General features: G+C 48.5%; 1 protein-coding gene across 4 annotated transcripts in view; it reads left to right on the plus strand.

Annotated features, from left to right (window-relative positions):
* DUOX1 (dual oxidase 1) overlaps positions 1-27632 on the plus strand; it is a 48179-nt gene that overhangs the window by 15812 nt on the left and 4735 nt on the right. For 2 of the 4 annotated variants that reach the window (XM_060174561.1, XM_060174563.1), the window contains exons 15-28: positions 1796-1933; positions 2463-2576; positions 5802-6001; positions 8758-8943; positions 11549-11774; positions 12689-12782; positions 13347-13522; positions 16437-16506; positions 16938-17063; positions 17586-17764; positions 18209-18439; positions 18841-18940; positions 19191-19240; positions 20787-20914. In XM_060174561.1, coding sequence (XP_060030544.1) covers positions 1796-1933; positions 2463-2576; positions 5802-6001; positions 8758-8943; positions 11549-11774; positions 12689-12782; positions 13347-13522; positions 16437-16506; positions 16938-17063; positions 17586-17764; positions 18209-18439; positions 18841-18940; positions 19191-19240; positions 20787-20914 — 2018 coding nt within the window. Of the gene's footprint in view, positions 1-1795; positions 1934-2462; positions 2577-5801; positions 6002-8757; positions 8944-11548; positions 11775-12688; positions 12783-13346; positions 13523-16436; positions 16507-16937; positions 17064-17585; positions 17765-18208; positions 18440-18840; positions 18941-19190; positions 19241-20786; positions 20915-27194; positions 27291-27632 lie in introns of those variants that run through there. The other 2 variants (XM_060174564.1, XM_060174562.1) reach the window with 2 other exon arrangements.

A 27632-nucleotide genomic window follows, 5' to 3' on the forward strand; every position in this document is an offset into this window, starting at 1 on the left:
GTTACTAATAAAAAATTTTTAAATAAAAATCCACATGCAAAAGAAGCCAGAGCATTCATTACTCAGGTACTGGGAGTCAAACAGGAAACTCAGGCATGCAAGTCCCATGCTCTGCCAGAGGAGCTATTTCCTCAGCTACATTTTATTTATTTATTTAGAAATTTGCTTTATTTATATCATGAGTCAGAGAAAAAAGAGCCAGGCGAGGAGTGCAGAGCAATACTCTGGTATATGCTGTGCTGAGGATCTGAACGTGGAGCCACATACACTTTTTTAAGTATTTGATTTATTTTATTTTTGAGAGAGATACAGAGAGAGAAAGACACAGAGAGAAACGCCAGAGCACTGCACAGCTCTGGCTTATTGTGGTGCGGGGGACTGAACCTGGGACTTTGGAGCCTCAGACATGAGAGTCTCTGCATAACCATTATGCTATTATCTACCCCCACCCAAGCCTCATACTTCTAGATACAGGGTTCTACCACTGTACCACCTCCTGGGCCTTATGTATATACTTATCATTTTTTAATATTTTACCTATCATTTATTTTGGATAGAAACTGAGAGAAATTGAGGGAGAGGGAAAGAGAAACACCTGTAGCACTGCTTCACTATTCATGAAGCCTCACCTCTTGCAGGTAGGGACTGGGGTCTTGAACCTGAGTCCTTACGCATTGAATACGACCACGTATTCAACCAGGTATGCCATCACTCGGCCTCTGTATTTGTTTTTAATAAGATTTTTTTTCGAGAGAAAGAGTCAGCGATAGAGGCCAGAGAACTGCTTAGCTCTGGTATATGGTGGTGCCAGAGATAGAACTTGGGGCCTCTAAGACCACAGGCATGCAAGACTAGTGTGCTGTCACACTGGCAGAAGATGCATCTTCCTTCCTCCCTTTCTTTTCTCTCTCTCTATACACATATATATGTATATTTTAAACCAGAACACTGCTCAGCTCTGACTTATAGTGGTGCTGAGGATTGAACCTGGGATTTCAGAGTCTCGGGCATGAACAGCTGTACTATCTTCCCAGAACCATTACTTAAAAAAAAAAAAAAAGAAAGAAAGAAAGAAAGAAAATCAAGTAATGATTTTGATTAATTTTGTAGAAACAGAAATCAAGAGAGAATGGGGAGATAGAGAGAAAGAGAAAAGAGAGACATCTGCAGTACTGTTTCAACACTTGTGAAGCATTCCTCCTGCAGGTGGGGACCAGAGGCTTGAGTCAGAATCCTTGCACACTGTAACATGTGCACTCCACTTAGTTCACCTTCTCTCTTTTCCTACCTTCCTTTTTTCCTCCCTCCCTCCATTCCTTCCTTCCTTCCTTCCTTCCTTCCTTCCTTCCTTCCTTCCTTCCTTAACTAAAGCACTACTCAACTTTGACTTCTGGTTTTGCTGGGGACTGAACCTGGGATTTTTGGTACCTCAGACATAAAAGTCTTTTTGTACCTGTTGTTTGTTTGTTTGTTTGTTTGTTTTTATTACCAGAGCTCTAGTCAGCTCTGTTTTTTGGTAGTGCCGGAGACTGAACTTGGGACTTCAGAGTCTCAGGCACAAGAGTCCCTTTGCATAACCATTGCAGAACCATCTACCCCCACCCCCCAAAAAAGTCTTTTTGTATAAACATTATGCTACCTCTCCAATCCATTTTTTGTTTGTTTGTTTTAATTCATGACAGAGAGTGAACACTACCACTTTGGGGATCCAAACTCAGTGTCTCAGGCAGTCTACTTCTAGAGCCACCTCCCAGACCCCTTCCCACTAGGATTTTAACACTTTCTGTTTCCCCAGGAGACCCCTGCCCACAGCCAAACCAGCTCAGTACCGAGGGCCTGCCAGCCTGTGCACCACTTGTCATTCGGGACTATTTTAAGGGCAGTGGATTTGGCTTTGGGATCACCATTGGGACCCTCTGCTGCTTCCCCTTGGGTAAAAGGGATGGAGAGGGTGGGGCTGGTATGGATGGGTGGGTGGGACTGGAGTAGTGCTATCTACAGCAACAAACCTACTGGTCCTCTGGTCATATGAAGAAACTATACTGAGAAGTATCTGAACTACAGATAAGTAAGTCAGCTCCAGGGAGACTTGCCTCCCCACCCTCTAGGGATCCCCTTCCAGGACTCAGATTGGCCAGGAACCTCTAAGAATCAAGTCCACAGTTATTTTGCAGGAGTCTGGGCATTGGGGCAATCAGAGACTCCTAGATGGAGTTGCTGAGGCAAAGGCTTGGGACTTAGTCTTTGGCTCAACTGTCAGGGCACAGGGCAATCTTGGCACAAGGACTGTGAACTTAGTCTCTGACTGAAAAGGGACCTCAGTGGAGGAAGCTGGAGAGGCTGGTCAGGCAGCTTAGATCATTGATAACCCCCAAACTCCGGGTGAGTGGAAAACTGTAGCATACAGATCCAGGAAGTGGGGGACACCCAGCTTCCTCTGAGCATCCTCTCTGCTTTCTCAGTGAGCCTGCTCAGCGCCTGGATTGTCGCCCGGCTCCGCAGGAGGAATTTCAAGAAGCTCCAAGGCCAGGACCGCCAGAGCATCATGTCTGAGAAGCTTGTGGATGGTGTGGAAGGTAGGCCTGGCACCTGCTAGGGTGGGGACTCAGGCAGATGTGTCTTAGGGCTGAAGCCCCCACCCACCTCAGCACCTCAGGGAGAAGTTCTCCCTTGTCTAGGGCTGTAGCAAGTCCAGGCCACATGGGAAGAGCCATAAAGGCATTTCAGAGAAATCGGAGCTCAAGTCCTCCGACCACCACAGCTCCCTCAAATGGCCTCAAATTAAGGGAATGAGAGAGACTCACAGGGAGCAATCAGAGGACCCTGCCTACACTCTCCTGGTTACTGTGATCCTTGGATCCCTGAGCATTGTTGCTGTCACCTCTCACTTAACAATTTTAGGCAACAGAGATGGATTTTTTGTAAGATGAATTGACTCTCTTGTCTTTAAATATTATATTTATTTATTTATTTATTTATTGGATAGAGACTATCTGAAATGGAAGGGGAAGAGAGAAAGAAAGACACCTGCAGCACTGCTTCACTGCTTATGAAACTTCCTCCCTTTAGGTGGGAACCTGGGGCTTGAACCCCAGTCCTTACATATAGGAATATGGTGTACTCAACTGAGTGCACTCCACCTGGTCTAAATAGAGAAGGAATTAAGGAAGGTTTAGAACAGGAGTGACGAACCTTTTTTCTGCTAAGGGCCACTTGGAAATTTATAACATTATTCAAAGGCAATACAAAATTATAAATTTAGTGGTCCGGGAGGTGGTGCAATGTATAAAGTATTGGATTCTCAAGCATGAGGTCCTGAGTTCAATCCCCAGCAGCACATGTACCAGAGTGATATCTGGTTCTTTATCTCTCTCCTCCTATCTTTCTCATAAATAAATAAATAAATATTATTGATCTATTCCCCACCTTCAGGGGGAAAGATTCACAAGTGGTGAAGCAGTGTTGCGAGTGTCTCTCTGTCTCTCACTCCCTCTCTACCTCCCCCCTCCCTCTCAGCCACTCTCTGTTCTATCAAATGAAATAAATCAAATCAAAATTACCAACTTAAAAATTAGCAGTTAGGGTGGAGGAGATAACACAATGGTTTTACAAAAGAACTCTCAGGCCTGAGGCTCTGAGGTCCCAGATTCAGTCCCATGCATCACCGTTAGCCAGAGCTGAGCTCTGGTAGAAAAAAAAATAGCACTTACTGTTACTATGAAAAGGATTCTAGATTTATTGAATTTCTAGTCTTTCCTACAGTTGTCTTGGCAGGACCAGACTAAATGATTTCTTGAGCTGTATATGACCCATGGGCTAGATGTTCCCCATCCTTGGTCTAGAGTAAGATGGACTGAGGACTGAAATCTCAGTCCCATCATTATCGGCTATTAGGTCTAAGGCAAAATTACTTTTATGCAATGCAAAAAAAAATTATCCAGGTTCTTATGCTTGCATATTAACACTGAGCTGCTTCCCTGGGCCAGTTTTTAAAATCACTTTATTGGATAAATGATTGAAGACTGTTGTCACATGGGGGCAGGTGGTAGTGCAACGGGCTAAGTGCACACAGTAAGAAGGACAAGGACTGGCGCAAGGATCCCGGTTCAAACCCCCGGCTCCCCACCTGCAAAGGGGATCACTTCACAAGAAGTGAAGTAGGTCCTTCTCTCCCCCTCTCTATCTTTCCTTCCTCTCTCATTTTCTCTCTGTCCTATCCAATTTAAAAAAAAAAAAAAAAAAAGGAAAAATGCCCTCCAGGAGCAATGAATTCATAGTGCAGGCACCAAGCCCCCACCATAATCCTGGAGGCAAAAATAATAATAATAATGTTGTCACATAGGTAACAACAGTTTCTAATAGCCCCAAGATAGGTGTCAGCATAAAACTGCTGTCAAGGGGGTCAGGTGGTAACGCAATGAATTAAGTGCACATGGCGCAAAGCACAAGGACCGGCATAAGGATCTTGGTTCAAGCCCCCGGCACCCTACCTGCAGGGTGGTTACTTCACAGGCGGTGAAGCAGGTCTGCAGGTGTCTATCTTTCTCTCCTCCTCTCTGTCTTCCCCTTCCCTCTCCATTTCTCTCTGTCCTATCCAACAACAATGACATCAATAACAATAATAATAACCACAACAATCTTAAACAAGAAGGACAACAAAAAGGGAAAAAATAGTCTCCGGGAGCAGTGGATTCGTGGTGCAGGCACCAAGCCCCAGCAATAACCCTGGAGGCAAAAAAAAAAAAAAAAAAAAGCCTGCTGTCAAATGTGTAGTGTTTCTTTTCTTTTCTTTCTTTCTCCTCCCCATCAGGGTTATCGCTGGGACTCAATGCCTGCATGATTCCACCGCTCCCAGTGCTCCCCCCCTTTTGTTTTCCTTTGTGATCAGGTGGTGAAAGAGGCGGGGGAGGAGGTGGCAAGGGGTGGGGAGAAGAAAGAGAGAAAGGGAGATGGTGCAGCACTGTTCCGCCATTTGCAAAGCTTCCCTCAAGCAGGCAGTCCTGTGGTGGCCTGGGCCTCAAACCCCAGTCCTTGTGCAGTGCAGGTACTGTGGGCTTCTCTGCTGAATGAGCCTTCTGCCTGCCAGCCCCTGTGTACAATGTCTTATAAGTGTCAGCACACACATCACCACCCACCCTGACCCTGGTTTGTAAGTGATGTTCTGCTTGTATAGCCTTTACAGTCGTTTGATTACTAGTTTAATCATGAGGTTTCAAGATTATAAGAGTATAATAATGCACTGTATCTACACTGCACCAAAGTTCTGTGAGCCCTCACTCCAACAGCACAATTTTAAATTATTTTTTAAAGATAGAGCAGGGATAAATTAAGATGTGAAAGGGAGATAGAAAGCAGGAGGGAGAAAGAGAGACACCTAGAGACCTGCTTCACTTCTGAAGTTTACACCCTCTTGCAGGTAGGGAACAGGGGCTTGAACCTGGGTTCTTGCACATAATAATATGTCTTCTCAACTGGGTGCACCCCCACCCCCACACACACATTTTTAAATTCTTTTTTTTTTTTTTGCCTCCAGGGTTATCACTGGGGCTTGGTACCTGCACTACAAATCCACTGCTCCTGGAGGCTTTTTTTCCCCTTTTGTTGCCCTTGTTGTTTTATTACGGTTGTTGTTATTAACTGTCATTGCTGTTGGATAGGACAAAGAGAAATCGAGAGAGGAGGGGAAGACAGAGAGAAGGAGAGAAAGACAGACACCTGCCGACCTTGATCCAACTGCAGCTCTGAGCTGCCCCCTTGTCTTCCCCGAGGGGCCCTGCTGACCCAGCCTTGTCTCCCCGTAGCTGTAGAGTGGCAGGGCCGCAAGGAGCCCTGCAGGCCGGTGCTTGTGCACCTGCAGCCCGGGCAGATCCGTGTGGTGGACGGCAGGTTCTCTGTGCTCCGCACCATCCAGCTGCGGCCCCCTCAGCAGGTCAACCTCATCCTATCCAGCAACCTCGGACGCCGGGCCCTGCTGCTCAAGATCCCCAAGGAGTATGACCTGGTACGTAGCAAATGACCGACGGCTCTTGCTTGGTCCACAGTCACAGCCAGGGAAGCAGCCAGGTTGGGTTTCTGACTTCTGGGCCCTGGTTGTAGAACCAGATGATGAGATTTTTATCCTGCTCAGCTTTCTCCTCCTCCTTTTCCTTCTTCCTCCTCCTTCTTGTAGACACAGTCTACCTCCTAACTTTTAAAAAAAAAATTTATTAGTGATTTAATATGGATTTATAAAATTATGAGACAACTGGGGTATAATTCTGCATGGTTCGCACCACCTGAGTTCTTTGTCATCATTCCTTCCATGGGAAACTGCAGTAGTTCTCCCATGGTCGCAGATATGGGTTGATTATCATTTCTATACTTTCATATACATATAAATTGTTTTGTTTTAATGAGAGAGAGAATAAAAACCAGAGCAGTGCTCAGCTCTGGCTGATGGTGATGTGGGAGATTGAACATGAGACCTTCAAGTCTCAGGCATGAGAATCTTTTTGCATAACCATTATGCTGTCTCCCCCACTCTCTCTCTCTCTTTCAGAAATTTTTTTGTGCCATGTTAGAAGTGGAACTTGGGGTCACATGCATGTGCTTTATCACTAAGCCATACTCTTTGGTTCAATTTTTTTATTTTATCTTTTATAAGAGTAAGATAGATAGGTAGATATAGGTATGCAGGGAGAAAGAAGGAAAAGAAAAGAAGAGGGGAGTCGGGCTGTAGCGCAGCGGGTTAAGCGCAGGTGGTGCAAAGCACAAGGACCGGCATAAGGATCCCGGTTCGAACCCCGGCTCCCCACCTGCAGGGAGTCGCTTCACAGGCGGTGAAGCAGGTCTGCAGGTGTCTATCTTTCTCTCCTCCTCTCTGTCTTCCCCTCCTCTCTCCATTTCTCTCTGTCCTATCCAACAACAACAATAATAACTACAACAATAAAACAACAAGGGCAACAAACGGGAATAAATAAATAAAATTTAAAAAAAGAAAAGAAGAGAAGAGAAGAGATAGGGAGAGACAGCACCTGAGCTCCCCCCAGGGCCAGGACTTGAACCTGCGCTGTGTGTCTGGCAGAGATATTTCACCTACCTGGTGAGATTTCTGTCCTGCCCAAGAGCTCCATTCATTGTGTCTTTTTTTTTTTAATATTTATTTTATTTATGTATTCCCTTTTGTTGCCCTTGTTGTTTTATTGTTGTAGTTATTATTGTTGTTGTTGTCGTTGGATAGGACAGAGAGAAATGGAGAGAGGAGGGGAAGACAGAGAGGGGGAGAGAAAGACAGACACCTGCAGACCTGCTTCACCGCCTGTGAAGCGACTCCCTACAGGTGGGGAGCCGGGGTTCGAACTGGGATCCTTATGCTGGTCCTTGTGCTTTGCGCCACCTGCGCTTAACCCGCTGCGCTACAGCCCGACTCCCTCATTTTGTCTTTGTTGCTGTCATGTGATGCCAGGGATCAGACCAAAAGTCACATATGCAAGACAAGAGCTCTATTACTGCTCCTTTTCCCTGGCCCTGTACCCTGTCCTCCTTGTTGTTTTTGTGTTTTGCGTCCAGGGTCATTGCTGGGGCTCAGTGCCTGCACTACAAATCTACTGCTCCTGGAGGCTATTTTTTTCCCTTTTGTTGCCCTTGTTTATCAGTGTTGTTGTTATGATTATTGTTGACATTGCTGTTGTTGGATAGGACCGAGAAATGGAGAGAGGAGGGGAAGACAGAGAGGGGGAGAGAAAGATAGACACCTGCAGACCTGCTTCACCGATTGTGAAGCGACCCCCCTGCAGGTGGGGAGCCGGGGGCTTGAACCCAGATCCTTTCACTAGTCTTTGCGCTTCGTGCCATGTGCGCTTAACCCACTGCACCACCACCCAACCCCCTTTTTCTTTCTCTTTTCTTTTCTTTTCTTTTTCTATTTCATTTTGATAGGACAGAGATAAATTGAGGGGAATGGGAGAGAAAAAGGAAGAAAGATAGGCAGACCCACTTTACCACTTGTGAAGTGTCCCCACTGCAGGTATGTGGGGGGACTGTAATGTGTGTGCTCAGCCCAGGGCACCACTTCCTGACCTCATATATATATATATATATATATATATATATATATATATATATATATATATATATAATTTTAGTGAGAGAGAGAGAGAGAGAGAGGAGAGAAAGACTAGAACACTGTTCAGCTCTGACTTATGGTGGTGCTGGGGACTGAACCTGGAAATTTGGAGCCTCAGGCATGAGTGTCTTTTTTGCAGAACCCTCCTCCACCCTGTGCCCCACCCTTTATATATGTGTGTATATATATATATATATATATATATATATATATATATATATATATATATATATATATAAATCTCCCTGGCAGATGCTCACTTGGAATTCAGGGAAGAAAATGGGCAGTTTTCCCTGTGCCCTAGTTGTCGCTTTAGTGAACTGTCAGCAGTTTGCGGTGTGGGGGTGGGGGGTGCACACAGGCAGGAGCTCAGTCAGTGGCAGATCTTTACCTCAGTCTCCCTTTACCTCACTGACCCCCCCCATCTCCCAGTCCCTCCCCTTCCTCCTCCAGTGTGAAGTAGAGAAAGGAGACTGGCTTTGTGCACATGTACAGATGCTATCTCTGCCCCAAGCAAGCCACTGAAGCCCAGAGTCCAGGAGCTAGCAGGGCACTCTCCAACACTCCCCTGACAGTATCCTCGCAGAGCCTGGCACCAGGAGGCCTCAACAAAGGGCCGTCTCCACCCCCAACACTGTCGCCCGCCTCCACAGGTGCTGCTCTTCAACCTGGAGGAGGAGCGGCACGTGCTGATGGAAAACCTCCGGGCAGCCCTGAAGGAAAGCGGCCTAAGCTCCCAGGAGTGGGAGATGCGGGAGCAGGAGCTGATGCGGGCAGCGGTGACACGGGAGCAGCGCAGCCATCTCCTGGAGACCTTTTTCAGGCACCTTTTCTCCCAGGTGTGGCTGTGGGGGCTGTTCTTGTGCTTCTGCCTGGGGTGACACCCTCACCTGTGTGAGCCCAGGGGGTGACTCCAGACACAGTCGGAAAGCCTGAGTTCTCAGCTGATAATCAACTCTGCAGGAGTTGTGGTTAAAACACAAGGAGATACCCACCCCAGCTGTGAGACCCCCAGGGAAGCCCAGGAAGAGGCTTAACCCAGGAAGGCACTTGGTCACTTGCATCAGTCACCCCCTCCCCAGGGATGCCCTGACTTTCTGTCCTCACTCAGCTTGGCCTGCCCCAGACTACAAACACCTAGGGTGAGGCAGGCAGTATGAGGCATAGCCACCCCTGCTTCAGGAGTGCAGCCTTCAGAGACCCACATGGCGTGTTAACATAGTCCTTGATGACTTGAGAGTTATTGGTAGGATGTTGGGAAAGGAGATAAGAAGAGAAATATAGTCAAGGACTGGAGTCCCTCTCTTCGTGGACAGCTTCCAAGGCAGTTTGGAAGGAACATGCCACGTCCCTGGGGAGATGGGACATGCACAGAAAGAAAGGTGACTGGTGGAGAATGACAACTACAGAAACCACACAGGAAATACATGTTCCAGGAATTCAGAAGAGGTATACTAAGACTCCAGGCTGCTTTCAGGTCATGGTGGCAGTAAGATTTGGCAAGGACTCAAATCTGGAAATTTTGGGGCTCAAAAGAAAAGAGTAGGAAGTGATGAGGGGACAGGAGCAGCTAACTGGGGCCATTTTTCAGTTCCTTCCTGTGGGGTCATAGATTGACTTCTACAAGGAAGAATCACAGAGAGAGCCAGTCATGTTTCAGGGAGAAGATGAACATTTATTGGGAGAAAGTAAGGACAGAAAAGGAGAAGAAAGGGGTGAAGTAGATAGCATAATGGTTATGCAAAGAGACTCTTATTCCTGAGGCTCCAAAGTCTCAGGTTCAATCCCCCATACCACCATAAACCAGAGCTGAACAGTGCTCTGGTTAAAAAAAAAAAAAAAAAAAAAAAAAAAGGAAAAGAAAGAGAGAAGAAAGTATAAACCATGTAGGCAGGTATACACACACACACACACACTCACAGAGAGAGAGAGAGACGGAGAAAAGCAGAGAGAGAGAGATGCAAAAACCCCTAGCCTCCAGGTCTTCTGAGCTTGATAGTCCCTCAGAGGAAAGGCAGGTCCCTCAGGGATGTGCTTCAGCCTTTGTCTCCAGGTGTCACATCTACCTCCATCTTGTCACATCTCCCTCCATCTTCACGTTGTGGCCTTTGCAGTCAAGGAGGGAGGGAGCTGGGGCAGGATATGCAGGCACACTAGGCTCCTGGCTCTGGCCTCCAGCCCCTTCTCCTGGCTTCCTGCAAGGTGCAGGGGAAAGGGTGCTGCTTTCTCTAAGCTGCCCTCCAAAAGAGAGGTACCTAGCCGAAGACCCAGAAGGAATGTTGATCAGAGAGAAGGCAGGATGCTCAGCTGAGGAGAAAATCCACGGGGGAGTTGCCATTTAATGATCACTTACTACGTTCTGGGTATCTGACTCATGTTCAACCTGTTTGTTGGGGGACATCCATTCCCAGGGTCCCGGGGTAGGACCTGGCACCTCTGCTTAGTTCAGGAGGCATCAAGGTGATGGGAACTCCCTGTGCTGGGAAGTGAGGTTGCACTACTCCATCCTGTGGGCCGCCAGCCTGAATTCCTGTCTGCACAGTGCTCTCTGGGCTTTCAAAACATCCTCCCTACAACCTCCCTGTTTGGTTCTCACAATAACCTTATGAGATAAGTAGGGCAGGTGAGGAAACACAGAAGCCAGACAACCAAGGAGACTTACCTGAGGTCACGTAGCAAGCAAGTGGCAGAGTTGGGACAGGAGCCTGGGTCCCTTGTTTCCTGCCTCAGGCTCTTTCCACTGAAGCACCTTGTTTGAAGTATTTCATGAAACCATTGTCAGGCTGGGACTTGGGGGTTGGGGGTGGTAGTTGACAGGCAGGAAAGGCAGCCTGCCTGCTTCCCCCGCTGTCTGTTCTGAAGCCTGGGCAGCCCCTGAGTGGGCTGGAGTTAGCTCATGAGAAGGCCCCTTTCTCAAGCCTGACTTTTTTTTTCTTTCTTTCTCAGCCAGTCTCTTCTGGCTGAGATTCAGTGCTCAAGTTAGCTTTGATCAAGGGCAGTCACCTCTAAGGTTACAAGGGTATCCCAGAAATCCCAAAGGGAGACCAGTGACTAGACCTGATGGGATCAGGACAGGAGAAGCTGTTAGCAACGTTCCTCTGTCAGGCTGCCTCTGTTTTTCTCTGTGCTCTTTGCCTGTGTCTCTCAGCATTCACAAAAACAGGATGAACCACAATGTCAGAGTTTTCTTGTGCTCAAGAAAAACTCCCTTGAGTCAAGGGCACACCTGTGCCCCCCCCCCCCCAGCTAATGCAGAGGGTCAGGACTCTGTAGATCCCCTGTGACTTAGGAGACCCCCCACAAGGCTGATGGGATAGTGCTTAGGGAAGGGAGTGCTGGGCAGATACTTTGAAAGGTGACCCCTATAAGCCTTAGCTGATCTTCAGGTCACGGAAGACTTGTCTCTTCTCTGCCCTCCTACCCTCCCACTGCTACCTGACACAGGTGCTGGACATTGACCAGGCCGATGCAGGAACACTACCCCAGGACTCCTCACAGAAGGTGCGAGAGGCCCTGACCTGTGAACTGAGCAGAGCCGAGTTTGCTGAGTCCCTGGGCCTCAAGCCCCAGGACATGTTTGTGGAGTCCATGTTCTCTCTCGCAGACAAGGACGGCAATGGCTACCTGTCCTTCCGGGAATTCCTGGACATCTTGGTGGTCTTCATGAAAGGTAGGGGATCCTTGTCTGGGTGTCAGGGGTTAAGGACTCAGGCTGAGCCTGAGTGTAGAGATTGGGAAGCAATGGGCCCAAGTCTCCATCCACAAAGACATCTGGGATTGGCCATGCAGGAGTCTGGAAGCAGAATGGGGCTGGGAAGATAGCTCTATAAATTACAGCACAAGATTTGCTTGCCTGGGGGCCAGGAAGTGGTGCACCACGTTGAGTGCACACATTACCAGGCTCTAGGACCCAGGTTCAAGCCCCCACTCCCTATCTGCAGGGTGGGATGCTTCACAAGAGGTGAAGCAAGTCTTTAGGTATCTTTTTGTCTCTCTCTTTATCACCCTCTCCCCTCTCAATTTTTCTCTGCTCTATCAAATAAAATAGAAAGAAAAAAATGCCTGCCTGAGGTACTGGCACCATTATATGCCAGAGTATAGTCTCTTTTACTCTCTCTCATAAATTTTAAATATATATATATATATATATATATATATATATATATAGCCTCCAAGGTTATTGCTGGGGTTCAGTGCCAGCACTATGAATCCACTGCTCCAGGCAGTCATGTTTTCCTACCCCCCTTTTCTATTTGATAGGACAGAGAGAGAAATTGACAGGGGAGGGGGAGAGAGAGAAGGAGAGAGATGTGCAGACCTACTTCACCGCTTTTGAAGCATCCCTCCTGCAGGTGGGGAGTGGAGTCTTGAACTAGGGTCCTTGTGCACAGTACTATGTACACTTAACCAGGTGTACCATCACCTGGCCCCCTAAAAAACACTATTTTCAAAGTGGAAGACAGCAGAGTGACCCCTTGCTATGTCCAGCAAGTGGGTCATACTAATATGAGACTCCCTTCCTGGCCAGCCTGGACTTCAGGCAGGTGAGTTGGGATGTTCCTCATGGCATCGTTCTCCTCCCAGGCTCCCCTGAGGAGAAGTCTCGCCTAATGTTCCGCATGTACGACTTTGATGGGAATGGTCTCATTTCCAAGGATGAGTTCATCAGGATGCTAAGGTTGGTCCTCTGTCTGGTAGAGCCAGGAGAGTGGGTCAGGGCACCGATTGGCAGGGGAAAGAAGTGGAGCATGGGATCAAGCCATAGCATAGCGGGTTAAGTGCAGGTGGTACAAAGCGCAAGGACCAGCTTAAGGATCCCAGTTCGAGCTCCCGGCTCCCCACCTGCAGGGGGTTCGCCTCACAAGCAGTGAAGCAGGTCTGCAGGTGTCTGTCTTTCTCTTCTCCTCTCTGTATTAACTTCCACTCTCCATTGCTCTCTGTCCTATCTAACAATGACAACATCAATAACAACAAGAATAACTACAAGAATGAAACATCAAGGGTAACAAAAGGGAATAAATAAATAAATAAATATATTTTTTTTAAAATAAAAGAAGTGGAGCATGAAGGAGAAAGAGGGGCTCCTTCTCTTCTTCACACAAAAAGTCACAGGCTGACTAGGAGGAGACTTGGGAGTAGACCTGTCAAGTCCTTCCATGTGGCCTTTGATCTCCTGGCGGATACAAGTGTATGCTCACATCTCAGCCCCCGGGTCTCAGGGTTCTCCTTTCCCCACCCCCAGGTCCTTCATCGAGATCTCCAACAACTGTCTGTCCAAGGCCCAACTGGCTGAGGTGGTGGAGTCCATGTTCCGAGAGTCGGGTTTCCAGGACAAGGAGGAGCTGACGTGGGAGGACTTCCACTTCATGCTGCGGGACCATGACAGCGAGCTCCGCTTCACACAGCTCTGTGTCAGAGGTGGGAGCCGCCGGCAGGGCCAATTTAGCCAACAGGCATAGAGCCTGGGCCCCCATATTTTACTCATTATTACTATTTTATGCCAACAGGTTTATCACTAGGGTTTGGTGCCTGTACGATGAATCCATTGCACCTGGTGGCTAGGACAGAGAGAAATTGAGGGCGAGGTGGGCAGGTGGTGGTGCTCCTGATTGAGTTCACATGCTATAATGCACAAAGCCCTGGGTTCAAGCCCCCAGCCTCAAATAAATAAAATATTGAAAAGAGAAAGAGAAATTGAGAAGGGAGGGGAAAAAAGAGCAGGAGAGAGAGAGACAGAGAGAGAGAGAGAGAGAGAGAGAGGGAGAGACCGAGACTTGTAGTACTTACTTGACTGCTTATGAGGCTTCCCCCCTGCAGGTGGGAGTGGGGCCTCAAACCCAGGTCCTTGCACATGGTGAGTGTGTGCTTAACCAGGTTTGCCACTGCCTGTGCCCCTTATTTGTTTTTTATATTATTTTTATTAGCGAGTTGATCATGGCTTACAAGATTATAACGTTACAGAGGTGTGGTTCTACACCACACCCACCACAAAAGTTGTGTGTTCCCACTCTCTCAACAATAATCACCTTAATTCTCATAAAGTCTTAGAGACAGTTTGCCCCCCCACCTTTTTGGGGCATGGAGTTCATGTGTCTCAGTTATCTCTCTTCCACGTGAACCACATTATCCAGCAGTTGTCTGGAAAGGGGAACCTCCTTACTTGCATCACAAAGCATAATTGCCTCCAAGTCCATCTATTTAGTACTAAAGGAAATAATACTTTTAAATTACAGAGTAGTATCCCATAAAGTACATATCCTGTGACTTCTTTATCCAACAGTTCTTTGGTGGCATGTAGGTTGCTCCCACTTTTTGGATATTGTGAATAATGCAACAGTGTGCATAGGGATGTATATATTCCTTTGAAGTCCATGTCCTTTGGCTCCATGCCTAAAAGTGGTGTTATTGGACCATAAGGACTCACATCCTTGTAGTTTTATTATCTTTAATGTCAGAAGAAAATAAGGATCATATATATGTATATATATACATACATACATACATATATATTATATAATTATATGTCATATATACATGCTGCTGTACATTGTATATCATGTGTTTATGAATACAGATGTCATAAAATATGTATCACTTAAATATAGATAATATTTGATGCATATCAATATAATGTACCTAATATGTATATGCATAGCATATATTTATTATATATTTATATAGCATGCTAATATATTTCATATGTCATTTAAATATCAAAGAGATATATCAGTAATAGATATATAAGAATGTACTCAAGCTGCCCCAAGAGGAAAGCTGTGTTCTTGTTCGTCCCTGCCTGAGCCATCCCCACCTAGGCCAGGCTTCCAGCAGTGCTGTTCTTCTTCTTCTAGCGTTTGCCCTTCTTCCGTAGCCAGTCAACAGTCAGGTTGAGCCTGATGTAAAGTTTCGAGACCTCCTTTGAATCTTGAGAGGTGGCAGTCGTTGACTATGTGGGTCATATGGGTGCTGTGCTCTGCTTTTGTTTCTCAGTATGTCCCCAGGCAAAGTGCTCAATAAATGTTTGCTAAGTGCACTGAGAGACCCACTCTTGTGGTCCCTCCCCCAACTTCCTGCCCCACCTGTGTCTGACTCAGGAGGGCGGGCCCTAGGGGGTGAGGAAGAGGCAGATAGTAGGCAGGGGGACTGTCTGTGACCTGCTCTGAGCTGTTTTCACCGCTTAGGATTCTCACTGGGACATGTTGAGACCAAACCCAGCCCCTCCCTGTATTATGAGAACTTGGGGGAGTTGAGTGGCCTAGATGGGGGGAGGGCAAGTTAGACTCAGGAGAGCCCCTGGTCAGGCTTCCCTGCCCAGAGGAAGAAGAAAATTGGTGAGGCTTAGTTCTGCCTATTCTTCAGTTTCACCTTCCCAGAAAGCCCAGTGGCAGCACCTGGGCCTGAGGGCAGAGCGAGAACAGGTGCCTAGGAGCTGACCTGGCCAGAGTCCCGGGAACATCCAGCCCCAGACTGGGAGCTGAACATTAAATAGAAAGTTAACATTGAGTACTATTTTGCTTTATTTGTAATTGTTATTTTCTCCAAATTTCATTTTGAAACCTTTTAACCCTGCAGTGAAGGTGCACGAATAGTACAAAGAACATTCCTCTCCTTGACCTTGACTTGCCACCATTTGCTGCTGTCTATATCACATTTGTCTCTCCCGAACTGTTGAGAGGACAGTCGTCTTCACTTTGTTTTAAACTCTGATTCCATGGAATTTACCTTAATCACTTTTGGCCTCTGGGCTATAGATCAGAGCAAGCTTCAGGACTAGGGATAGCACATGGAAAAGACCTAGGAATTTCCAGACCTCCTGTGAGGACCTACCTCAACGGTTCAGTCCAGATAGGGAACAGTGGGGTACCTCTTGGAAGGGTATCCTTTCCAGCATTTTACTATGAATTTTTCAAACACAAAAGGTGGAAAGAAAGTTACAGTGGTATCCCATACGTGCACCACCCAGATTCTACAGTAATTAGTGGGAGGTTTTAAACTGAAGGGTCTTTAGTGGGGTTTTCATGGCAAGGGTTTTTAGTAGGGTTTTAACAGGTAGGTTACCAACTATTCCTGAGTTCTACCCCAGAAGTCTGCTATCTTTTGTACTTGAGGACCAAAGGTGGACACACATTAGGAGACTGCCAGCCAACTTTTTCCTGAACGAATAGCTGGTCTAGCTCCCAGTGGGGGAAGGGCTAAGATCCAGGTACCCAAAGGCAGGGCCTCTACTGGTCTGGGACCATCTGCGGACCATGTCTGTAGGTGCTGTGCATTGGACTGAGGTTCTCCTGGGCTCTGGCCCTGAGCTGCTTCTTAGCCCACCTCTGTGCTGCAGGGGTGGAGGTGCCTGAAGTCATCAAGGACCTCTGTCGGAGAGCCTCCTACATCAGCCAGGAGAAGATCTGGTGAGCCTCATGTGGGAATGCTGGAGGGATGGCTGGGCTTTGGGGAGATGCTTTTTCTCTCCTTTAAATGACTGGGTCACGGCCCATGCAAATTAGAAAAAAGTTCATGCAAAAAAAAAAGTTCATGGGTTCATGCAAGTTAGAAAAAGACATCCCTTGATCGAGACAGACAGCGCTGCACTGGGGAGAGCAGAGAGTCTGCTAGGGTTTAGCACTCACTGGTCACCTGTGTGAAGGACACAGTCCTCTGTGATGGTCCTGGCTGGGATCTCCAGGAAACAGATCCGGTGTCTCTGTGAGGAGCCTGCTGCCCCCTGGCTGAGAGCACTCACCCTGCCTTGACAGAATGGATCTGGAAGCAGGTCAAGGGCAGCAGAAAACCAAATAGCTCTGGTGACCAAGGCCCTGTCTGTCTCTGTTTCCTGTCATAGCCCTTCTCCCAGAGTGAGTGCCCGCTGTTCCCGCAGAAATGCCGAGTCAGAACTGACCCCTAAGAGACTACAGTGTCCCACGGACACAGACCCTCCCCAGGAGATTCGACGGAGGTTTGGCAAGAAGTACGTCAGCCCCGAAAGCCCAAGCAATCTATCCATACCTTGAGCTTCCTGTTTGATTACCTGAGGCCAGGCGCAGGGGCTGCAGGCAGTGTGACATGGCTGCCCAAGAACGTTAACCTGATGAGACTCCTACACTAATCACAATACCCTGTGGAGTGATGAATGTTATATTAGTGGTGACAGAATGAGGCTTCAGAGCTCAGAGCCATGCACACCTCTGCCTGGGTAATTAGGGAAGGCTTCCCAGAGGAGGTGTCCCTTGAGCCTCCTGTTAAGGATGAGAATAGAGCCTCTTCCAGACCCATGGGAATTGGGAACAAGGAGAGATCTGTCAGAATATAGGCACTGGAGTAGTAGATAAGCTGACTTGGGAGGCTGCCCCTACACTGACAGCCTGCTTGAGGACTGTGAACTAGTCTTTGGGGTCTGAACCTTATTTGACTTGAGTAACTCCTGGGAACAGGGAGCCAGACTGCACTAGCATTAGATTCCTACGGAGGGCCAAGGTTCCCTGTCTGCTAGGGTGACTTCGTTCCAACCCCTGCTGTTCACCGAGGCGCACCGAGAGAAGTTCCAGCGCAGCCGGCGACACCAGACGGTGCAGCAGTTCAAGCGCTTTATCGAGAACTACCGGCGCCACATTGGCTGCGTGGCCGTGTTCTATGCCATCGCCGGGGGCCTTTTTCTGGAGAGGGCCTACTGTAAGTGGCTGGCAATGACTGACAGCGCAGGGGGCGGGGCCTACCGTGAGTGGCTGGCGGTGACTGACAGCCCTGGAGGCGGGGCCTACTGAGTGGCTGGCAATAACTGACAGCGCAGGGGGCGGGGCCTACCGTGAGTGGCTTGCAATCACTGACAACCCAGGGGGCGGGGCCTACTGTGAATTGCTCTCAATGACTGACAGCCCAGGGGGCGAAGCCCACTGTGAGTGGCTGACAGTGATTGACAGCCCTAGAGGCGGGGCCTACTGTCAGTGCGGGACTTGCAAGGACTGATAGCCTTGGGGATATGGGGCACCTTAAGTGACTGTTCTGTGGCGGGGTGTCTAATGAATGACAGCCCTGGGGGCGAAGCCTTCCCTGGAAGCTAGGAACAGCTTGACGGAAGGCCGAGTGGCCCCTCTTACTCTCTTGACCCCTCCACAGACTACGCCTTTGCGGCTCATCACAAGGGCATCACCGATACCACCCGCGTGGGCATCATCCTGTCGCGGGGCACGGCGGCCAGCATTTCCTTCATGTTCTCCTACATCCTGCTCACCATGTGCCGCAACCTCATCACCTTCCTGCGGGAGACCTTCCTCAACCGCTATGTGCCCTTCGACGCCGCCGTGGACTTCCACCGCCTCATCGCCTCCACTGCCATTGTCCTCACAGGCAGGGCATGGGCTGGAGGGGTGGGGGTGAGGGGATTCTCTCCAAGTCCTTTTCCAAAACCCCTTCCTCTCCAACTGCAGTTAGCTTGATGCTAGATGACCCCCTAAGGATATGGGTGGCCTTATCCACGGCGCCAGTCTGAAGTTGACATGACACCCCAGCATGAGTGCACATACTAAGGCCATTCCCAGCCTATGTTCCAAAACAGAATTCCGAGAGAGAAGCCACAGGAATGCACTAAGCTAGTGGTACAATTTCAGACTCATGTGACTGAGTTGTTGGACCTGTGTCTGAGAGCCTGGCGAGGAGAAACTGATTAGAAATCTGAATGTGGATTCCCCACTCTGAACCCCCTCACATTGGACTGCCCATGCTCACCCCACCCTCTCTGGTCTCTTCAGTCTTGCACACTGCCGGCCACGTGGTGAATGTGTACCTCTTCTCCATCAGCCCGCTCAGCGTCCTCTCCTGCCTCTTCCCTGGTTTCTTCCATGACGATGGGTCAGTGTGTGTGGGTGTGTGTATTGTGGAGAATGGGGGGTGGAGAGAGAAGGTAGAAAGGAGCAAATCCCCTCAATCCAGAAAAGAATGTTACTTTACAGTTATGGAATACTGACTTGCCTGAGTCCCTGGTCCCAAGTCCCCAGGAAGGGACACAGTGATTAGATGAGGCCTCCTTCCCTGGAGGATGTTTTCTAGAAGTCCCACATTTCTCCTCCCAAGATCTCACTTCGCTTTCCCTTGCTCACAGGTCTGAGTTCCCCCAGAAGTATTATTGGTGGTTCTTCCAGACCGTCCCAGGTGAGAGTCCACCCTGCTCCTTGAAGTTCTGGGCCTGGCACTGAAGGCTTGGGGTTCTCTCTGCCACTCTGGGCAGCTAGTCTGTTCACTAGTTGTCCCTGCCCGTTAGCTCCTGCTGGGCAGTAGGAGACTTGAATCCCAGTTCTTCTCTCCCTGAGGTAGCCTGGGCACCCACCCTTCTCCAAACAGCTCTTCCCCCTGTGGAGTGAGAGTGGATTCCCCAACCCTAGCATGCACACCTTCTGTGACAGTGACTCTGAAGGATGCTTTACCCCATCTGCATGGGGGAGGGACCAGGCTCCTGTCAAACCAGGCAGAGCTCCCCCAGCCCCACTTCTGTCCCAACAAGGGCTGTTAGGAGCATAGTCTTAACCCCACCCCCTGCGCCCCATAATCACCCATTTTAGAGCTATTAGCTATAGCTCTAAACAAATGCTCCTTGAACCTATTTATATTTCAGCCCCTTCCCTCCTTGGGGTAACACATTTCCTGCACTAGCTCCTCTCAGTGCAACACAGCATGGTTTTTTATGTGATTTTAATCCAAAAACGATCTCCTTTGAACTTCAAAGAGCACTTGCTAATTCCCCCACGCTGGGATTTAGTGGATAAGACTGTGCTTATGCTCTTCTCTCCTTTAAGGACTCTACAGGCTTTGGTTAGATCCCTTCTTAACCTTTGCTGTTCCGAACTGCTGGGTACTAATCATCCTAATTTCTGCCTCTCCCTCCTTGATCACTTAAGGGACCATTCTCTGGCCCCTGCACCCCTGCTCTGCCTCCTGCATTGCACTCCTGGGATCCTCTGGGAGAGAGAGAGTCTCCCACTCCCTTTGGTCTGGAACCAAGGGGGCTATGGTGTTGCATTCAATAACTCACTCACTGATGGTGCCGGTGCTCGGACTCTGTGCTGTGGCGGCCAGGTGGAGTGCTGCAAGGACAGGACTCAGCCTGGACTCCCTGGGGACAAGGCCTGCTGTGTCCAGAGCCTAACCCAGAAGGCCCCAGTGGATGCTTCGAGCATTCATTCATGCAGCACACACCACCTGTATACAAGAGCCACAGTTATGCAAAGAGACTCTCATATCTGAGACTCTGAAGCTCTGAAGTCCCAGGTTCAGTCCCCTGTACCACCATAAGCCAGAGCTGATCAGTGCTCTGGAAAAAGAAAGAAAGAAAGCAAGAAAGAAAGAAAGCCACCCACTGTATTCCAGACCCTGCGTGAGACGCTAGGATTCGATGGTGAACTAGCCAAGGCTGGTTCCTGTTCTTGTCAACTCAAGAGTCAGGAAAGTGACAGACAGAAAACAAGTGATGACACAGGAGCTTGATAAACAATAGCGGGAACAAGGTCTGTGAGGGATGAGTCTGCTGCTGTGAACTTCAGCTATGATCTCTGGTGTTGGGAACAGAGGGAGCTACTGTGAGCTTACCTCATCCCTTCCTGGGGCAATGGAGTAGAAAGGGAACCCTAGGAGCTTCCAGACAGACCCCCATTTCATTACAAGGCCCTCCTCCTCTAACCTTCAGCCCTTGTTTGTTTTACAGGCCTCACAGGGGTTGTGCTGCTCCTGGTCCTGGCCATCATGTACGTCTTTGCCTCCCACCACTTCCGCCGGCGCAGCTTCCGGGGCTTTTGGCTGACCCACCACCTCTATATCCTGCTCTATGTCCTGGTAAGGGTGTCAGTGATGGTCTGGCTAATGGGTTTGGGTGGGAAGTTCCCAGGGAGGTAGTGAGACATCAATTCCCCATCTCTTTAGTTACTGCAAGTGTCCTCTTAACATTTTTTTTTAATATGGAGATGGGGGAGGAGGCTGAGTGGTGGCGCAACAGGTTGAATGCACATGTCACAATGCACAAGGACCCAGGCTTGAGCCCCCGGTCCCCACTTGCAGGGGGAAAGCTTCACAAGTGGTGAAGCAGGGCTACAGGTGTCTCTCTGTCTTTCTATCTCCTTCTTCCTTCTCAATTTCTGACTGTCTCTGTCCAATAAATAAATAAAGATAATAATTTACAATATTTTTAAAATAATACTACTAATAAAAGATTGGATGGGAGGTAGTGGTATAGAGGGCAGGGTAGTGGCACACCCACCTAAGTGCACATATGACCAAGCACAGACTTAGGTTCGAGCCTCCTACTCTTACCTGCAGGAGGCCAAATTTATGAGCGGGGAAGCAGGTCTGCAGTTGTCTGTCTTTCTCTCCCTCTCTCTATCTCCCAGTCCTCTCTCAATTTCTCTCTTTCCTATCTAGTAAAAACTAGAAAGGGGAAAAAAAAAAGGAAAAGTTGGCCACTGGGAGTGGTGGATTCGTAGTACCAGCACCAATCCCCAGTGATAACCCTGGTTGCAATAAAAGAGAGAGAGAGAGGTCTGGGAGGTGGCACAGTGATTAAAGCATTGGCTTCTCAAGCAGGAGGTCCTGAATTCAATCCCTGGCAGCACATGTACCAGAGTGTGTCTGGTTTTTTCTCTCCTATCTTTTTCATTTATAAATAAAACAGAGAGAGAGAGAGAGAGGAAGCAGAAGAAATAGCTCATTGGGTAGGACACTCACCTTGACATCACTACAGCCCATGCTTGAGTCCTGGCACCACATAGGAGGTAAGGAAAGCCCTAATGCATCTCTCCTCTCCCTCTTTTTGTTTGTGTGATTGAAAGAGTGACCTGGGAGCAGGCTAGATGCTCAAAGAAAGGGCCTGATGCTGGAGAAAACAAAAGAAAGGAAGAATGGAGATTATAGGGTTGGGCTCCAGAATGGGCTGACACCAGTGGACAGCAGTTGGAAGACTGACTCACTGGTGTGGGTCTTGCTGAAACAGCCCTTCCAGGCTGGTCTGCATTCCACACAAACACCCCAACATCTTTTCTGCCCACCTAGTCTTTCCTCTCTTTGGGTGGCTGCTTTGGGCCCCTGGTGGAAAGCCTACACTTGAGAGAACATCACCATTTGTTTGTTAAGATTTTATTTGTTTATTAGTCAGAGAAAGAAAAAGAGGAAGAGAGAGAGAGAGAGAGAACCAAAGCATCACTTTGGCACATGCAATGCTGGGGATTGAACTTGGGGCCTCACGTTTTAGAGTCCAGTGCTTTCTCCACTGTGTCACATCCCATGCCATGCATCACCATTTTTAATTAATTAAGTAATTAATTAATTTTTTGGTTAGAGACGGGGAGTAATTGAGAGGGAAGGAGGAGGTAGAGAAGAAAAGAGAGAGACCTACAATACTGCTTCACCACTTGTGCAGCTCCCCCCTTTCTAGGTGGGGCTTGAACCAGGGTCCTTGCCCACTATAATGTATGCACTCAATCAGGCGTGCCGCCACCTGAGCCCTGCATCACCAGTTTTTAGGACAGTCACTCCACCCAGCTAGGTGCCACCTATAAAGTTAATGAGCTTTATTAAAATGTTTTCACCTAGGACTGCTGATAAAATGCATTTTTAAAAAGATTCCATCAGTCTCCTTTCCTTTTCCTTAACCTAGGTTCCTCCCTCCCTGCCTTCACATTCCCTGACTTCTCTCCTGTTCTCTTCACTTGCCCTTGGGTTTGCCTTCAGCTGCTTCCATTGGTCAGTTTCACAACTCACAGATGACTCTGATCTGTGCCCCTGCATCATCCCTCTGCTTGGCTCACCCTCTCCATGGGCTCGGGCCTGTCCCCAAAGGGCACTCCATGAGCCTCGAGGGCCCAGTCGTCCCCATCCAGACTAGGAGGACATCCAAGAATCACAGAGCCCACAGGGCTGTCCTCAGCCGACTCCATACAGAACTGCACTCAGGGGGCTCCACTGTCCAGGGGCAGAGGGGCAATTCTCCAGTGCCTGGATCAGGCTGTCACCCACGGCCCACCCTGCCTCCTCCTGGGTATCACTCTGTTTTCACTGCTGGAAAGTATTTCCTTTCCTTCCTTTCTTTCTTTTTTTAAATTAATTGATTTTCATCAGAGCACCCCTGGCTCTAGTCTCACAGTGTTGGGGACTGAAACTGGGACCTTTAGTGCCTCAAGCATGAAAGTCTTTTTGCAGAACTACTTTGTTATCTCCCCAGCCCTTATGTTTCTGTTCTTCCATTTTTTATCCCAGAGCACTGCTCAGCTTGGGTTTATGATGGTGCAGGGGATTGAACCTGGGACTTTGTGCACTTAACCCACTGCGCTACTGCCCAACCCCCAACCTGGGACTTTGGAGCCTCAGATAGGAGAGTCTCTTTGCATAACCACTATGCAATCTAACCCCTGCCCCAGGAAGTATTTCCATCTTGCTAGAGGCTCAGTACTTCATGGTTCTGAAGATAATTACCCAGCCCTGGCTTAGAATGCTCCCTAGAATTGATGACAGTTTGTTTCCATAGACATTTCTCCCTTTTTGGGAAGCTGTGGCTATTAATCCCTCCCTTCCCCTTTCCCAGTGATGGGTGGAGCCCTAGTGTCTGGGTTGCTGTTTCTCTTAGTGGAGAGGATACTCTTGTTTCTGCTGATAAAACAGCTTCTTTGAACCATGTGGAAGACCCCAGAAGAGTAGCATCCTGAGACAAAATCCCTGCCAGACTTTCTCCCGGATTTGGGGGATTATTGGGGTTCAGCTCAGAAAAGTGCAGGAGTGTTAGAACATCTCATGCATGGTGGGGGGGGGGGGGATCAGGTGGCTTTAGGCAGAAAGGGAAAGTGCAAGTAAAAGACCCTGGAGAAAGGCCAGTAAGATAGCTCACTTGCATAGTGTGCTTGCTTTATCATGGGCACTATCTGGGCTCAGGTCTTTCCACTCTACTAAGGGAAGCTTTGGCCCTGGAGTGTCTTTTTTCTCTGCACCTCTAATCTGTCTCTGTCTGTTTGAAAAAGTCATCCGTGAGAGGTGAAGCCTGGGGACGGTTATCCAGGCTCCAGATCCAGACTATGGAGGGTGGGGACTGTGTGCCCAATGCTGAGCCCCCAGGGTTGCTCCCTGGCTCCTCAGCCAGCCACAAGTCCACAGCAGCTCTGTGGTTTCAAAGCAAAGCCAACACAAATTGGGGCATATAAACAGGCATATGAGGTCACCCTAACATTATTTTTCAGTCTGGTTGGATGCTCAGAAAGCAGTAGGGGTGGGCATGGGCTGCACAGTGGAAGAGGGACTTGCCAGAAGTTTTTGAGTTGGTTCTGTGAGTAGAGGCTCCAGAATGGGGCACTCAGTGGGGGGGGGGGGATAGAGTCCAGTTTACCAGACTGAGGGTCTAATCTGTGAGCTCTCTGCTAGACCCAACTGAGGAGAGTTCTGTCCTCAGGAATCCACCACAGAATTACTGCCTTTGACTTGGAAATGATCAAAATGAACAGACACAGATGATATAGGATGAGTTTCTGAGCGTCCTGAACAGTAATTGTCAGGCACTCTCTGAAGAAAGTTTCATTCGGGCCAAACTGATTAAGGAGGACCTTGGAGGAGAGAGGACTTGAGCCAAACCTTCAGGAGAGTTAAGCAAAGGGAAAGCAATGAGTCTGCCAGGTAGAAGGAAGGGCATGAGCACAGGTGCAGAGATGGAAAAGATGATGGATTATTCTGGGGAGTGTGGGTGGCCATGGGGCATCAGGTGGTGACAAGATACACAGGGCCTGAATGGGCTGCCAATGAGAGCCATGGCCCAGCTGAGGCCACACCACATGGCAGAGCACAGGAAGTGACTCACAGAGGGTGAGGAAATTAGACTTGGAGACAGGCAGGATTGAGTGTGAAAGAAGGAGCCACTGGTAGAGGAGACAGGAAGAGCAACATCTAGCAGGGCACTGCTGCAGAAGTGACAAGGGGTCAGGGAAGCGACAGTGCCACAGGTTGCCAAGGGTGGAGGTAGATGTTATCTGGAAATAGACATTGGATTTGGTCCATGAATTCTCCATAAGCAGATCCTAAAGCAAAGAGAGCCGGGGACCGGGCGGTAGCATACTGGGTTAAGTGCACATAGTACGAAATGCAAGGACTGGCTCAAGGATCCCGGTTTGAACTCCGGACTCCCTACCTGCAGGGGAGTCACTTCACAAGTTGTGAAACGGGTCTGCAGGTGTCTTTCTTTCCCCCTCTCTGTATTCCCCTACTCTCTCAATTTCTCTCTGGCCTGTCCAACAGCAACAACAGTGGGGGAAAAAGATGGCCGCCCGGGATTTCGGGCGGTAGCGCAAGGACCAGAGTAAGGATCCCGGTTCGAGCCCCCCCACCCACCCACGGGGGGGGGGTCACTTCACAGGTGGTGAAGCAGATCTAAGTGTCTTTCTTTCCCTCTCTTTGTCTTCCCCTCCGCTCTACATTTCTCCCTGTCCTATCCAACAACAACGACAGCAATAACCACAACAACGATAAACAACAAGGGCAACAAAAGGGGAAAAAATAGCCTCCAGGAGCAGCAGAGTCAAAGTGCAGGCACCGAGTCCCAGCAATAACCCTGTAGGGAAAAAAAATAGGATGTCAACAGAGATATGAGAGAGGATCAAGGGAGGCCTGAGGAGGTGGCATTTGTGCTTTGATATGGGAGCTAGACATGGGAGGAGCCGGGGAGGGGGATTGCTGACAGAGAACAACAGGTACAAGGATGCTGAAGCAGAAAGGACTAGCCAGGTTTGCAGAACAGGGAAACGCTGGCTGGCAGAGGCTAGACCGTCACAAGGCCTTGTGGGGGCAGTGGGGAGTCCACAGAGACTTTATTTATTTTTTTGTCTCTAGAGTTTTCACTGGGGCTTAGTGCCTTTACTATGTGTGTTGTTGGGTTTTTTTTTGTGTTTTGTTTTTAATTTTTAATTTTTTTATTTATTCCCTTTTGTTGCCCTTGTTTTATTATGGTAGTTATTGTTGTTGTCGTCGTTGTTGGATAGGACAGAGAGAAATGGAGAGAGGAGGGGAAGACAGAGAGGGGGAGAGAAAGATAGACACCAGCAGACCTGCTTCACTGCTTGTGAAACGGCCCCCCTGCAGGTGGGCGGGGGCTAGAACGCCAGTCCTTGCGCTTTGCGCTACCCGCGCTAAACCTGCTGCACTACCACCTGACTCCCAGTGCCTGTACTATGTATCCACAGCTCCTGGCAGCCATTTTTTCCATTTTGTTGTTATTGTTATTGTTGTCGTTGTTGTTGGATAGGACAGAAAGAAATCGAGAAAGGAGAAGAGAAAGATAGACACCTGCAGACATGCTTCACTGCCTGTGAAGTGACCCTCCTGCAGGTGGGGAGCTGGGGGCTCGAACCAGGATCCCTTCGCTGGTCCTTGTGCTTTGTGCCATGTGCACTTAACCCACTGTGCTACTGCCTGGCTCCCCACAGAGACTTTTAAAGTTCTGGGGTGGTCTGGGAAGTGGCATAATGGATAAAGCATTAAAGTCTCAAGCATGAGAGTCAGGCTGTGGTGCAGCGGGTTAAGCACAGGTGGCGCAAAGCACAAGGACCGCCATAAGGATCCCAGTTCGAACCCCGGCTCCCCACCTGCAGGGGAGTCGCTTCACAGGCGGTGAAGCAGGTCTGCAGGTGTCTTTCTCTCCTCCTCTCTGTTGTCTTCCCCTCCCTCTCCATTTCTCTCTGTCCTATCCAACAACGACAACAACAATTAAAAAAAAGGGCAACAAAAGGGAATAAACAAATAAAATAAATTTTAAAAAAATTTAATAAAGCATGAGGGCCTGAGTTCAATCCCTGGCAACACATTATCAGAGTAATGTCTGATTCTTTCTCTTTCTCCTCCTGTTTTTCTTATTAATAAATAAATTAAATCTTAAAAAAAAAACTCTGGGGACAAAGGGCTGGTTGGTGGCACACCTGATTAAGCACATGTTACCATGTAGAAGGATCCCGGTTCTAGCCCCTGGTCCCCACCTGCAGGAGCTGGGGGTGGGTGGGGATAAGATTCACAAGAGGTGAAACAAGTATTGCAAGTGTCTTTATGTCTCTCTCCCTCTCCCCCACCCCTCTCAATTCCTCTCTGCCCTTTCAAACAGAATAGAAAAGGATGCATGCTAACCCCAGGGAATTTGTAGTGTTGACACTGAGCCCCAATAACAACCTTGGTGGCAAAGATAGAGAGAGAGAGAGGGGGGGGGGGAAGAAGAAGAGGAGGAGGAAGAGAGGAAGAGGAGGAGGAGAAAGAAAAGAGAGGGGGGAGGAAGGGAGAAGGAAAGAAAGAATGAACTACAGCAGAGTAAAACAGAAGACTGGCTAGAAGGGTAGGTGACAGCTCTGTAGTTTGGTCTGGGTTGGGGTCAGGGAAATGCAGTCTTTCTTTTTCTGTATTTATTTATTTATTTTTCTTTTCTGATTTTTTTTTATTGGGGAATTAATGTTTTACATTCAACAGTAAGTACAATAGTTTGTACATGCATAACATTCCCCAGTTTCCCATATCACAATACAACCCCCACTAGGTCCTCTGTCATCCT

The sequence above is a fragment of the Erinaceus europaeus genome, chromosome 16 (assembly GCF_950295315.1).
Source record: "Erinaceus europaeus chromosome 16, mEriEur2.1, whole genome shotgun sequence".
Classification (NCBI taxonomy): Eukaryota; Metazoa; Chordata; class Mammalia; order Eulipotyphla; family Erinaceidae; genus Erinaceus; species Erinaceus europaeus.